This window comes from Mirounga leonina, unplaced genomic scaffold (assembly GCF_011800145.1).
Source record: "Mirounga leonina isolate KUSES-001 unplaced genomic scaffold, KU_Mleo_1.0 Mir_174, whole genome shotgun sequence".
Lineage (NCBI taxonomy): Eukaryota > Metazoa > Chordata > Mammalia > Carnivora > Phocidae > Mirounga > Mirounga leonina.
The window spans coordinates 58053050-58068546 of NW_023270451.1; the positions used below are offsets into that span (position 1 = coordinate 58053050).

Genomic DNA, 15497 nt, shown 5'->3' on the forward strand with positions numbered 1-15497 from the left:
TACACCCCAGAACCTGCTGAAATTATTCAAACTAGCCAATCCTAAATCTGCCTCCCTTTCCTCAGAAATCACAAAACAAGCTCTTTCCTATGTTTTCCCCTTGCTCCCTCTGCCTCCTAGACCAACCCCGGTGCTTCCCTGTGTGCCTTGTTTGGCATGGCGTGCCCCCTCCCCTTGGGAATTGTGAGTAACTAGCTCTCTTTTCAATGGCAGTGGTCTTCCATCTGTTGGCCCCACCATACCAGAATAATTTTAAAACACTTGAATTTCCCCATCTGGAAAATGGAATCCACCCTGAAGAAGTGTATAAGGATTAGCCAAAATTCACAAAAGCATCTAGCCTGGTGCTTTGCAAATAATAAATACCTAATAAATGATTGCTGTCATCAACAGGGCACAAGTTACTGTTTGAAACAAGATAATTCTTATAAACATTTCAGAATTCTGAGATCATAGCTAGATCATTAGATGCTTAGCTTAATGCGTTTTCAATTCTCTTTGATTGCAGAACCCAACTGTAAAAGATCTTATTGGCTTTGGTCTTCAAGTAGCCAAAGGCATGAAATATCTTGCAAGCAAAAAGTTTGTCCACAGAGACTTGGCTGCAAGAAACTGTATGTAAGTATAAGAATCTCTGTGCCCACAGTCGAAATTAAGTGACAAAGAGGAATCTGTTTCCCACTGTTGAAGACTAGTGAGGATGTGTTCTCTTCTTATGCAAAAGTCCTTTATTTCTGTCACAGTTTTAAATCGATATGTAAGCACTGGGGAGGTAGGCGGGGCTTTCAGGCTTTATCAAATGGAGAATTTAAAAGGAATTCTCCAGAGGGGGTCTTAAACAGCTGTTGTGTGCTTTTGCTTTTCTTTTCCCTTCCCACCAGTAGCCCCCAATGTTGTGGTTTCACACTGCATTAGTGTTTGGGAGGGAGAATTTGATCTTCAGCATTTTACAGTTGAAAGGAGAGGGCTGGTAACACAAATACCAGCATATTGCAACTTCCTAAGACTGGATTTGAAGTCAGCCTGCAGAAGCCCTACCAAAAATGGTATTGGGGAATGAATATACAAAGAGCTTTATTTGTGTCTGGCTGCCTGAGCTGTATAATTCAACAGTCAACAGTTTGTAATGGATTCACTGCTTTCCTCACATGGCACTGATGCATGACTTATGGTATGTGTGACTGAGAGAGCTGTGCTATTAATTTCCTACCTTGGTTTGGGTCAATGTAACAACATAAAAGCCAGCTTAAACAAAGGATGCATGGCCTCAGATAGCGGAAATTGGTTTTTGTTGAGCCTTGCTGTTTTTGTTAGAGGCTTTACTAGGTATCCTATTTCTCTGTTACCTCAGTGATGGGATATATGAGTTTTATGTAATAACTTGGCCCATCTGAGAAAGAAAAGGTAGAATAACAGTCCTCTGTCATATCTCCCCCACAAAGCTGAGCATTACTAGTAAAATAACAAATGGAGATCTGTGAATGCTTGGGGTAGTCATTTGGCATGCTTGATTTAGCAACAAAGGAAAGCTAGGAAGGGGACCAACCTTATTACCATTAAAGCAAAAGGGGTTTTCTTATGCCACATCATTCATTGATCTCTTTCCTTGGCCTGTTGAATTTGTAATATAGATGGCGAGCATTTCTATTCAAGAATTCCCTTGTAATTTAGTGTTAATCAGTAGAGGCCAGACGAAGCCCACTCTGCAGAAGTTATGGATTTCAGATATGAAGTCCTTGTTCTGACCTGTAGATATTTAGCATCACTGTAAATTATTCTGTTTCAGCCACCAGTAATAATTGTTGTCCTTTCCATAGGCTGGATGAAAAATTCACTGTCAAGGTTGCTGATTTTGGTCTTGCCAGAGACATGTATGATAAAGAATACTATAGTGTACACAACAAAACAGGTGCCAAGCTGCCCGTGAAGTGGATGGCTTTAGAAAGTCTGCAAACTCAGAAGTTCACCACCAAGTCAGATGTGGTAATGTACTGATCATCCCTGACCTTCTCCTCCTTTACTTTCATACCCAACATTCTTAGTCGTTTGTTTTTTTTAATTCTTATGTTAATCCCCATACATTACATCATTAGTTTTAGATGAAGTGTTCCATGATTCATTGTTTGTGCATAACACCCAGTGCTCCATGCAGAACGTGCCCTCCTCAATACCCACCACCAGGCTAACCCATCCTCCCCCCCCCCCATTCTTAGTCGTTTTATGGCTATTTTATTTTTTCAAAAAAGGAAACCTTCAACATCACTAATTTCAGTTACTTCGTAAGCATAAATGACCTTGATTGCCTAACCCATAGTTTGTTTTCATAAATTCATTCGTTTATCAAAAACATTTGTCTAGCAGGGCACCATGCTAGGTCCTTAGGAAATCCCAGAGCTGAACCAGGCCTGAACTCTGTCCTCCAGGAGCTTTGGCTCAGCAGAGAAGAGAAGGCATATCCATCAATAACTGTCACACAAAGTAGACTGGGATTAGTCCAGCCACTCATCGCAGAAGGGCAGCTGAATTTCCCCTCAAGAAATCTGAAAGCTGGGCGCCTGGGTGGCTCAGTCGGTTAAGCGTCTGCCTTCGGCTCAGGTCATGATCCCAGGGTCCTGGGATCGAGTCCCGCATCGGGCTCCCTGCTCCTTGGGAGCCTGCTTCTCTCTCTCTCTCTCTCTCTCTCCCTCTCTCTGTCTCTCATGAATAAATAAATAAAATCTTTAAAAAAAAAAAAAAAAAAGAAATCTGAAAGCTATACCTGAGACAGGCCTAGCAGTGAGGGCATTAACCCTGCACCCAGCTAGAAACGTGCCGTTCTTGGTGCCTGGCTGGCTCAGTCAGTAGAGCATGTGACTCTTAATCTCAGGATCGGGTGGTGAGTTCAAGCCTCATGTTGGGCATGCAGACTACTTAAAAAAAAAAAAAAATTAGAAATGTGCCCTTCTTTATCTACAAAGATCAGCCTCTCATCGAACAAACTTCAAAAGACGTGCACTGCATCCTGAGGGTGGGAGAGACACTCACCTGGGCAGCCAGATTCCTCACTTCCCTTCCACCTGGGAGAGGAGGTGGTGCTTGGTATAGGCCTTAAAGGATAGAAGGGGCAGTGAAATAAATACCAGTCCAGGTGAGGCCAAGGGGCAGGAAAGTATATGCATCTTTAAAGTTCTAAGGAAACAGGAAGCAGTGGATGATGTGGCAAAAATAGAAGGCATAGAGGGAAGTTCTGAGGATAAACTGGGAAAAATATATTCATCCTAGATCATAGAGGTTCTTGGAAAGCAAACTAGGGAGTCTGGAATTTCTTCTCTGGCCATGTGGAAACAGTAAAGTGTAATCAGATAACACTACAGTCTTTCTTTATTCTGTAAGAGAGAATATTCTTTATTCTGTTGTGAGAGGAGTAGATGCAGGAAGATGAAGTTTGAGGTAGAACTTGAAATAATACAGAAACTGTAGAACAGAAAAGAGATGGAAGGAAAGGCATCTCAGAGATAATAACAATATTTAGCAAGAAATTGATAAAAGTCAAAGATGAGCAAAATTATATGCTAGTGCAGTAACACATACGTGAAGCAAAGGAGTTGGTTGATGAGGAAAAATACCAGTTGATGCTTGAACATACGGAGTTTGACTTGGGAGTAAGTCATCCAGGCAGAAAGGTCCATTGGGCATTTGGAAATGTGGATCTGCAGCTTGTACAACCTCGTTAGTTATCTTATTCAACTCGGGCTGCCATAACAAAATACCACAGACTGGGTGGCTTAAACAATAGACTTTTATTTCTCACAGTTCTAGAGGCTGCAAGTGTGAGATTAGGGTGCCAGCATGGTTGGGTTCTGGCGAGAGCTCTCTTCCTGGCGTGCACTGTGTCCTCATGCAGGAGAAAGAACAAGAGTAAGCTCCCAGGGGCACCTGGGTGGCTCAGTCGTTAAGCGTCTGCCTTCGGCTCAGGTCATGATCCCAGGGTCCTGGGATCAAGCCCCGCATTGGGCTCCCTGCTCAGCGGGAAGCCTGCTTCTCTCTCTCCCACTCCCCCTGCTTGTGTTCCCTCTCTCACTGTGTCTCTCTGTCAAATAAATAAATAAAATCTTTAAAAAAAAAAAAAAAGTAAGCTCCCAGGTGTCTCCTCTCATGAGGGTACCAATGCCATCAGGGGGGGCTCCACCTTTATCTAAATTAATTACCTCCCAGAGGCCTCACCTCCTAAAACCATCACACTGGGGATTAGAGTTTCAACATATGAATAGGGGTAGAGGGTCTGCAGTTCAGTCCATAGCAGAGGTCAAGGGTAGAAACAGATTTTTTTAGAGTCCATAAACGATTACGCAGGAGAACCTACACATAGGAAATGAGGGAGAAAAGCAGAGAGGTAGGAGACCGTGGAGAAGAGGCTGTCGAGAATGAGAGGAAGAGAAAGTTTCAGGAAGAAATGGGGTATGGTCATCAGGGTCCACTGCTACTTAGTACACAAAAACAGTCTTGAAAGCTGAGTGATTTGAATGATTTGGGGGTCTAGAGTGGGCTGAAGAGCCTGGGTGTTGAATGGGATAGAGAGTACTCCTACTCTATTTGCACGTAGTAAGTCAAGAGAACTGTGATGTGTAGAGGTAGAGAAACATGAATTTTCAGTCCTTGAAGGTAACAACTGAAAAGGGAAAAAATGTAAACTGGCGACATCAGCAAACAAGGTAGGCAAAAAATAGTACTAATGGAGGGCATAGACTTCAAAAGAGAAAGCGTTGGCAGCTATTGAGAGATGACAGGGGACAGGGATCTGAGTATGGCATTGGGAAGCAAGCAGTCATCTGCCCTCCTCCCTGTGAGTCAGCAGGTTTCAAAGACACTGTGGTCTTCGAGTGAAAGCAGAGTTTCAGTTCCTGAGGAACAGGGGGAGACATTAAAGACTAAGTTGAGAGTGACTGGGAGTTTGTTTTTAATAAATGTGTTACAGGACATGGTGGAGGGATGGGACTTTGGGGTGGATAAGATTAATAAGAGGATGTAATAGTACATGATGGAGTGTAATGCCTGTGATTTTGATCCTGAAAGAGATGAAAGAAATGAGTGCTGAAGAGGTAGGCTGGGAGGATGTTAGTGATGGTGGCAGGTGAAGGCATAAGGTAGGGAGAATTAACCTGTCCTCAAAGAGCATACATTCCATCCAGACTCTTAGTCTGCCATTAAGAACCAGACCAACTCTTACAACTCAGTAAGACAAAATAACTCAATTTTTTTTAAATAGACAAAAGATTTGAATAGACCTTTGACCAAAGAGATATATGAATAGCTAGCAGTAAGTACATGGAAACATGTGCCCACACAAAGACTTGTTCATGAATGTTCACAGCAGTATTATTCATAATAGGAAAAAAAACAGGAGCAATCCTAATGTCCATCAACTGGTGAATGGATAAGCAAAACATGTCATTTCTATACTATGGAATAATACCATTCAGCACTATAAGGGAACTACTTGCTAATGCCTGCTACAACATGGATAATCCTCAAAAATATTAGGTCCAGCAAAAGAAGACAGACTCAAAAACACTGTATATCGAATGATTCAATTTATATGAGATTTCTAGAAAGAAGGCAAAACAACAGAGACAAAAAAATAGATCAGTGGTTTCCTAGGACTGAGGGCAGGAGCAAAGATTAAAACAGGCATGGGGAACTTTCTGGGATATTAGAATTGATCTAAAAACTGAATTGTGGGGCTGCCTTGGTGGCTCAGTCAGTTAAGCAGCCAACTCTTGATTTTAGCTCAGGTCATGATCTCAGGGTCATGAGATCCAGCCAGGCTTCAGGCTCCATGCTCAGCGGGGAGCCTGCTTGAGATTCTCTCCTTCTCCTTCTGCCCCTCCCCCTGCTGTGTGTGTGCGCGTGCACACTCTCTCTTGCGCTCGCTCTCTCTCTCTCTAAAATAAATAAATCTTTTAGGGCGCCTGGGTGGCTCAGTTGGTTAAACAGCTGCCTTCAGCTCAGGTCATGATCCCAGTGTCCTGGAATCGAGCCCCACATGGGGCTCCCTGCTCAGCGAGAAGCCTGCTTCTCCCTCTCCCACTCCCCCTGCTTGTGTTCCCTCTCTCGCTGTGTCTCTCTCTGTCAAATAAATAAAATCTTAAAAAAAAAAAAATCTTAAAAAAAAAACTGAATAGGGGCGCCTGGGTGGCTCAGTCATTGGGCGTCTGCCTTCGGCTCAGATTATGGTCCCAGGGTCCTGGGATTGAGCCCTGCATCGGGCTCCCTGGTCACCAGGAAACCTGCTTCTCCCTCTCCCACTCCCCCTGCTTATGTCCCTGCTCTCGCTCTCTCTTTCTCTGTCAAATAAATAAAATCTTTAAAATAAATAAATACTGAATTGTGACAATCACTGCACAAATACACTAAACATCGTTGACTCACACTAAAAAATAGCAAGTTTTATGATACATTAATTATATCTCAGCAAAGCTTTTAAAACAAAACAAAAAAAAGAACCTGATGAAATCTTGAATGTTCAAGACAAGAGTTTAACTTTAACTTTACTTTCCAAGACAGCACAATCTTTTGAATGTTGACATGGAACATTTCCAAAAGCATGTGATAAGCTTGTATGTAGAGACCTACCTACAAGCAAACACTTGCCTGCTTATAGAAAGGTCCACTTTCTCACAAATGCCCAGATGGAGTTCAGCTAAAATCCGAAATTCTCTTGAAGTCCATTCAAACAAGATAGAAGTGTCACTCTGTTTGCAGTGTCTCATACCCAGTCTTATACAGTGTGTAGCACTTAGTACACGTGCTTCGGTCAACGTCAGTATTGACTTCTGAGTTGTTCAACCAGCAGGCTCTTTCACCCTGCAGCAGCACTTACCATTGTCCACCACCCCTTCCTTCTCAAAATGTCCCCCTCCTTTGGTTTCTGAGACACTGTACCATCTGGTTTTCCTCTTGCTTCTGGGTTATGTTTTCTTCAGTTTTGATGGCTTCTCTTCCTTCTCGCACATCCTACCTGCAACTGTCACTCAGGATTTTTTTGGGTGGGGGGTGGAGGGAGGTCTTTATGTATCAACCTCCCTCAACAATTTCAACCATTCCCTTCCTGGATTGTTTTCATCAGCATCACAAAGTTACCATGTTCAAAGTCCAGTTCTTTCCCGCCAACTGTCAATTCCTCACTTCTTTATTTCTGTTAACGGCATCACCATTATGCAATATGCCAACTCTACCCTTTTTAACGTACACTTCATCAAGTTTTGAAGAATGCATACAGTTGTATGACCACCACAACTAGGTTATAGAACAGTTCCATAAGCCAGGAAAATTTCCTTGTGTCCTTTGTAGTCAACCCCTAGCCTATCCCAGGACCTAGAAAGCACTGGTCTCTTCCGTGTCTCTACAGTTTTACCTTTTCTAGGTGTCATATAAAGGGAGTCCTACAGTAAATAGCCTTTGAGTCTGTCTCCTTTCACTTAGCATAATGCATTTGAGAGTTATCCACGTTGTGTTAGTAGTATCAATGTATCTAGATATTCTCCCTTTTTTTTTTAAATTGTGGCAAAAAACACATAAGAGAAAATTGACCATCTCAACTATTTTTAAGTGTATGGTGCCATAGTGTTAACAAACAAGATACAGGTTGTTGTGCAACTAATCTGTACAACTTCTTCATCTTGCAAAACTGAAACTCTATACCCATTGAATAACTCCCCATTTCCCTCTCCCGACAACCTATCTGTTTCTAAGAGCTCGACTACCTTAGATACCTCATATAAGTGGAGTCATGTAGTATTTGTCTTTTTGTGACTGGCTTATTTCACTTAGCATAATGTCCTCAAGATCCATTGATGTTGTAGCATATGACAGGATTTTTTTAAGGTTAAATTATATTTCATTATATGTATATGCCACATTTTCTTTATTTATCTGTTGATGGGCATTAGAGTTGCCTCCATATCTTGGCCATGGTGAATAATGTAGCTATGAACATGCATGTGAAAATATCTCAAGATGCTGATTTCATTTCCTTTGAATATATACCCAGAAGTAGGATTGCTGGATCATATGGTGGTGGTTTTTTTGGTAGTTTCTATTTTTAATTTTTATACTGTTTTTCATAGCAGAGTAATTCATTCCTTTTTACTTCTGAGTGGTATTCCATTGTACAGATGTTCCACATTTTGTTTATCCCTTCCCCAATTTGAAGGATATTTGGGTTCTTTCCAGTTTTAAGCAATGTTTATACATAGTTACAATTGCTAAACATTTGCTGAAAGGTTTTGTGTGTAAAGGTTTATTTCTGTTGGGTAAATATCCAGAAGTAGGATTACTGGGTTGTAAGATAAGTGTATATATTTAACTTTATGAGAAACTGTCAACTGTCTTCCACAGTACCTGTATCATTTTATATTCCTAACAGTAATATGTAAGAGTTGTAGTTGTCCAGCATCCTCATCTGCACTTGGCATTGTCGGTTTGGGAGTTTTAGCCATTCTAGTAGGCTGTAGTGGTGTCTCATTTTCTTTTCAATTCATATTTCCCAAATGACTAATAACGTTAAGCATCATTTCATGTGCTTATTTGCCATTCTTCTGTCTCCTTTAGTGAAGTGTGTGCTCAAGTCCTTTTGCCATTTTTTTTTTAAGTTTTAGATTTTTTTTTTTAACTGGTTAGTTTATTTTTTTATTATTGAGAGTTCCTTATATATTTTGGATTATAGGCACATGTTATCAGATACATGTTTTTGCAAATATATTTTTCTAGTCTGTGGCTTGCCTTTTCATTTTTTTACTGGTATCTTTTAAAGAGCAGAAGTTTTCAATTTTATTGAAAATTTTATCAATTTACCAGCTGATAAAATTTTATGAATTTATCCATTTTTTAATCAGTTGTGGGTTTTTTGCAAATTGTATCTCAATTTACCTACTTTTTTTTTTTAGATTTTATTTATTTATTTGACAGATAGAGAGCACAGATAGGCAGAGTGGCAGGCAGAGGACGAAGGAGAAGCAGGCTCCCCGCTGAGCAGGGAGCCCGACGCAGGGCTGGATCCCAGGACCCCGGGATCATGACCTGAGCCAAAGGCAGACGCTTAACCGACTGAGCCACTCAGGCACCCCTCAATTTACCTACTCTTGAATGCTCAAAGCTGGCTGTTTCCATTCCTTGCTCGCCTTAGCTGTGTCACTTTCTATCACTTTTTATGGCTTTTAATGGTCTCTCATGTCTAATAACTGCCTTGATCTTCACCTTTGATAAAGTTAGGCAGAGATTCCTCAGATGAGCTCACTGCTGGTGCTCAGGTATTCAGAAGGGCTGGACCATGCACACACTAAATGTGAATGGCACAGCTCTCCTATCTAGAAACTAAAACTGACTTCTTTCCATCATTCCTGATGCACAGGCATTGTGCACCCACCTCTCCCTCCTCTTCTCGCTTTCCCTTTCTTTCTCCCCCCTTCTCTTCCCTTCCTCCCTCCCTTCCTCTTTTCCTCTTTCTCCTCCTCTTCCTTCTTTCTCTCCCTCCTACTCCCTACCCTCGCCCCCAGCTTCTCTCTTCTAGGTCGGCCTCATTCTCCTCCTTCACTGCCCCTCTCTGCACCATCTTGTCAGTCCCAGTCTGTTCTGGGGAGTTTGGAATGTAGGCAGTACTGTGCTTTCCCTGGAAGCTGCCTCCCTCTCACCACTCCTGTCCCCTGAGTCCTCCAACCCTCCTCTGATTCCCAGCCATTGCCCAAGTCCTATAATTCCTCAGAAATTTACCCAACTCTGCCCCCATTTTTGTGAATTTGCTCCAGACCAACCTATAGCCCAGACTGTGGGTTAGGAAACCTAATCACAGACAAGTAATCAGCCTCTCAAAACTTTGTTTTCCTCATCCTCAAAGCATCTACAAAATCAATTACATTACAGGGTTATTATAAGAATTAAATAAAATAACCTTTTTTTAAAGGACTGTTCCTGGCTTATTGTATGATATATACTCTTTGGGATAGATACCCTAGTTTGACAGTTCAGTTTCATTGGACTCCATGTTGCCAAGATGTAGCACCCCTCACCTATTCTTGTTCAGAAACCACCCCCCCCAGCTGGTCTTTTTTTTTTTTTTTTTAAGGTTTTATTTATTTGACAGAGAGAAAGACAGCCAGAGAGGGAACACAAGCAGGGGGAGTGGGAGAGGGAGAAGCAGGCTTCCCGCAGAGCAGGGAGCCCGATGTGGGGCTCGATCCCAGGACCCTGGGATCATGACCTGAGCCGAAGGCAGTCGCTTAACGACTGAGCCACCCAGGCGGCCCCCAGCTGGTCTTCTTATGTGAATGGGCTTCTCCTATTTGTCTAAAGAGTAGTGTTTACAGGTGCATCTCCTAGAGCTCAACTGCAGGTCTCATCCATTTCAGCTTAACTCACTTTCAACACTCAAAAACCCCCACAGCATGGTCCCGTTTCAACTTTATCTATCCCTTGTCCGCTTCATCTACTCCACACATCAAGCATAGTGACCTATTGTACTTATATGGTTCAAAAAAACACACAAGGACTCTCACCGCTGGGCCCATTCCCTCCATCCAGAATACTCTTCCTGCCCTCACATTCTGTGTACCTGGAAAACAAATGCTCCCCATTCTTCCAAATCTGCTTTACTGTCACTTTCTTCCTGAAGCCTTTGTCAGGACCCCACTATTATCTCTTTGACTTTTCACAGCATTTGTACCTCTTTTCCATTATTGCTCTATATTAGTTATTCTGTCTTACTGTTCTGTGTGACAATTGGTTGTATAATACTCTTAACCTTGTTAAATCAACCTCAGGCCCATCCAGTAACTTGGACAGTAGCCTACTTGTGCAGCAAGTGTCAGTAGATACTTGTTAAATTGATTTAAACTTTAATGCAAATTCTGGAACTTAAAGGCTAACACAGTGAAGTTGTCAGAAGTGACTCAAGATTTTCAGTCTTTGGAAACTTCGATTTTGAGAGGCTGCAAGGGACAGCACAGTTATCTAGTTCCCACCTAGGAAAGAGTGTTTTCTCTATTTAGATCAAGGCAGTCAGTGGCCTGGGTAAAGGGTTCTTGCACTTGGGCAAGCGAAAGCACCATTAATGGAGATTTGTGTCAGCAACACAGTATCTACCTAGTTTCTTCTGGACTGTGGCAGTATACTGATAGACATGCTTTATTCTCCTGGCCGAATGCTACAAGGGGCACTTGCTTCTCAATGTTCTGTTTTCCTGCTCTGCCTGTCTGGTCTGTGTTCTCCTTTCCCTCCAAACCTCCTTTTTTCTAGGGCCTCATTTCAACCCCCACATGCTTCTTAGTCTGTGAGTGGCCTAGATGTGTTGCTAAGGAAGAGCTGATTTCCAGGGTCTTCGGCCAGCGGTGACCCACAAAAGCCGAATCACTCTCTTTGTGTCATCTCACCTTGGCACACATCCAGGGGGAGATAATATGTATGACCTAGTGTGTTCTGAGTAGCTTTAAATCAAGAAATTGCATATTTAGTGCAGTTTAGTAGCCCAAGAAAGACCCAAGAGTCAAGAACTCTTACATGTTTATCCCCGTGTGAGTTCAGATTTATTGGGGGAATTTCTAGCAGGTCACTTAACCTCTCTGTGTCCCTACAATATTCCTACAAAGTACTGATACAGCTGTTTTATATCAATCTTGTACTTTAACATTTTTAAATTACATTTATTTTATTGAAATTAGTTTTCAATAGAGAATCTTCTTGCCTAGCAATTTTATCACTTCTGATTTTTAATATGGATTTCTACTTACACTAACTTAGAGTTTGCCTTTTAACATTAACAGTTAGATGTGGTTACATTTCTTTTTTGTTTCTTTGTTTTTTTTGTTTATGGTTACATTTCTTAAAGAGTATTTACATTCATTCGGAAATCTAACAAATTTAAATCTTGGAAAGCTTCCTTTATCTTCTTCTTTTATGAATAATATAAAATTGTAGTGAAACTGTTAGAAAAGAGAAGGATAGAAACATGTTAATGCTTTGACCCTGTAAGAACCTGGAAACCATAACTGTACTAACTGTAGATGACATCTCAATCATCATGTGGACTTCAGGTATTCTTTTTTAAAACTTTACCTTTATTTATAATCTAAACTTTATCCAATTCTGGTGTAATCATAAAATGTATAGCTTACTAATTGCCTTTAAGGAAATTTTTGCCCCAATGAGCATTAGTATTGAATATGCTAAGCCAAATTTAGTTATCAAGACCTACTGATCACCTTTCACGTTCATACGGTCACAGTCCTCACCTGGATTCTCCCTTCCATTGTTTGACTAGTGGTCCTTTGGCGTGCTTCTCTGGGAACTGATGACAAGAGGAGCACCACCTTACCCTGACGTCAACACCTTTGATATAACAGTTTACTTGTTGCAAGGCAGAAGGCTCCTACAACCCGAATACTGCCCAGATCCCTTGTAAGTAGGAATTTCAACAGAATCTTCTGTCATTCCTATATTCTTTACTTTTACCAAAATGCTTGCCTTCACAATGTCTCTCATAGCATTTCTCCCTTTTTGAAATAGATATGAAGTGATGCTCAAATGCTGGCACCCCAGAGCTGAACTGCGCCCATCTTTTTCTGAACTGGTCTCCAGGATATCAGCAATATTCTCTACTTTCATTGGGGAGCACTACGTCCATGTGAACGCTACTTATGTGAATGTCAAATGTGTTGCTCCATACCCTTCTCTGTTGTCATCACAAGATAACATTGATGGCGAGGGAGACACATGACAGATGGATAACTCACCAGCCCCCTTCTGAGAAACATCATAGACCTTTCCAAACAATAGTCTACATTTCGTTCAATTTTTTTTTCACTGCCTGGCCATTGAAAGGGCACCAGATATTTTTTGCTTTTGCCAAGATTGCACTATTATAGGACTTTATACTGCTATTTAAAATGACTGGATTCTGAGGAATTTATCAGCCGACAGAGCATCAGAGCCAGAAGCTTTGTCCCATAGGCCAGTGCCCAACAGCAACCCCACAGCTGTGATGATGCTCCTGTGCATTCAGGCCAAAACCTGAATTCTAGGTTGAAATTTAAAAATCAGGATCCTACATGATTTCATATGAGGAACGGAGGCAATGAATTTTGAGGACTTCTTGATCACAGAAAATTCAGAAGAAATGGTAAAGTCCCAGACAGTCGTGGCCCCAGTACCAAGCCATTCACTTAGACTTAAAGTGGTTCAAAGAACTTCCATGTGTTGTATGGTCACTAACACTTTTTATTACTGATGTTGTCATTTGCCCATTAGGCAAACATTCCCTTTTAAATTTTTGTATCACATTCCTTTTCATGGAGAAATATCCATAGACAATGCAGTGAACGTTTCAAAATGGCAGGACATGAAATGTGTTTATAAATTAATAGGTATATTTACATATTATACATAGGTGACATTAAGAAGGTTCTCATAAAGTAGCTTAGTCACAATGAAATAATTAGTTGTCGTTTAGAAATCAACGGAGAATGATACTATTCTAATGATTGTGGACATTTAGATGGTTTGTCTGTTGTTGTTTTTTTTATGACGACTCTGATTCAAACAAGTGATTTGTGATAAGTGTTTTTAAAGGTAACTTAGCATGTTGTTAAAGCAGAATACATCTGACTAAAAGGTTCATTGGTTCTTATCATGGCTCATGTAGGGCAAAGAAAGGATCGATGGACTGGAAACGTTAGCCTCTTTCTCAGGTGGCAGCTTCCCACCCCACAAATAATTGGAGGTAATAAAACTTTCTGGGAGTCCAGTTTTTCATTAGAACATGCTTTGTGGGAAGCAAAACATATTTTACGCGGAAATAAAAGCAACTGAGAGTTCTGGCCATTTCACCTGGATGAACAGTTGTTCTGGGCAGGACTTTTGTAATGTTTTGTTCTGTAGGATCTCGTGCTTACTACTGTATAGTGCATGTGGCACAGGATACTCTGTTTTTGTCAATGTAAACATTTGAAGTATTATATTTTTATAAAAATGTTTATTTTTAATGATATAAGAAAACTTTTGTTAGGCCACAAAAATACTGCACTGTGAACATTTCAGAAAAGGTATGTCAGGCTTGGATTAATAAAAGCATAGTTCTCAATGGCTGTAAATAGTGATAAGGAAATGTACTGATTGCCAGTAAACCCCACCCTCATTACATCACCAGGACTTGAAGCCAAGGGTTAACACAGCAAGCTATAAAGAGGGTGTGTTACACTGGAGCCCAATGGTAGAGCTGGGCTGATGTTGCAAGAGAGTGATTACAACCTACACTCTTTGACAGTAGTGGAATTTGCCAGAAGAAAACAAGGAATTGTAGGGTAGAGACATATTCCAATTTAAATGTTGTTTCAGAAGACTAAAGAGTGATACTAATGCACAAATATTGCAAATGGTGGGTAACCAAAAAAACTCTGCAGAAACAAATATCTCTACTAATATCCAGAGATGAATGCATCAGGAACAGAAAGAGCTTGTGGAAACAACCCATCAACAAGACTACACACCTGTATATACACTTGAGAAAGCTGCAATGTGAAAATCATGTTTGCTATTTATAAACATGTCCTTAGGTTAATGTGTCTGGACAGATTGTGAGAGTAAGTGGTTCTTCTAAGAATTAGATACTTGTCACTGCCTATACCTGCAGTTGAGCTGAATGGTACTTTGTATGTTAATAGTTGTTGTTTTGATAAATCATACAATTAAAATAATGTATCATCTTGTTACTGAGAGTTGGTTATTGCTAGTCATGCTTGATTACCTATTCCATTTACATAATGACTGAGGAAGTCTAAGATTGATTCCATCTGACCATCCATATATGAGAACCTTAGTTAATTCCTGGGCAGCTAAAGGAATTTGCATCCTTGAATCTCAGGAATTCTCTGTCTTTCTAAGAGTGGTTTGCCCCAAGTTGCCAAATTACCCACATTTCTCTATCTTTCAACTGCTAGAGCACCTGTCTCCTCCTTTTAGCATGATGCTCTTCTCCAGCAAGCTGCAGCTTGGACCAGAAGCTATAACAATAAAGCTGAAAACCCATACTTGACAGAGAAATATCTAGTTGGGTGTTGGAGGGAGAGAGGCCTTCTTAGCCCCTTAAAACTACTCTATCTAGGAGCGCCTGGGTAGCTCAGTCGTTAAGCGCCTGCCTTCGGCTCGGGTCGTGATCCCAGGGTCCTGGGATTGAGCCCCACATCGGGCTCCCTGCTCCGGGAAGCCTGCTTCGTCCTCTCACACTGCCCCTGCTTGTGTTCCCTCTCTTGTGTCTCTCTCTGTCAAATAAATAAATAAAATCTTAAAAAAAAAAAAAAAAACTACTCTATCTACAAAGGTTACCAACATTCAGGAGCCCCCAGCTACTAGAGAACATACCTTCAGGTTATCTCTGTGAATATTCTTGGAATGGTAAGGGAATTCAGAGGTGATATTTCAGTCATCTAAAAATCATGCGTCACTTTGGAGCAATTCGATTTCAAAAAAGACCC

At 41.0% G+C, this 15497-nt stretch overlaps 1 protein-coding gene across 2 annotated transcripts in view; it reads left to right on the forward strand.

Annotated features, from left to right (window-relative positions):
• The window catches only part of MET (MET proto-oncogene, receptor tyrosine kinase), a 116622-nt gene extending 101887 nt beyond the window's left edge, over positions 1 to 14735 (forward strand). For both annotated transcript variants that reach the window (XM_035020973.1, XM_035020974.1), the window contains 4 exons: positions 509 to 618; positions 1818 to 1983; positions 12290 to 12426; positions 12535 to 14735. In XM_035020973.1, the coding sequence (XP_034876864.1) occupies positions 509 to 618; positions 1818 to 1983; positions 12290 to 12426; positions 12535 to 12745 (624 nt within the window). In that variant the 3' untranslated portion in view covers positions 12746 to 14735. The remainder of the gene's footprint in view (positions 1 to 508; positions 619 to 1817; positions 1984 to 12289; positions 12427 to 12534) is intronic.
• Positions 14736 to 15497: the final 762 nt, after the last annotated feature.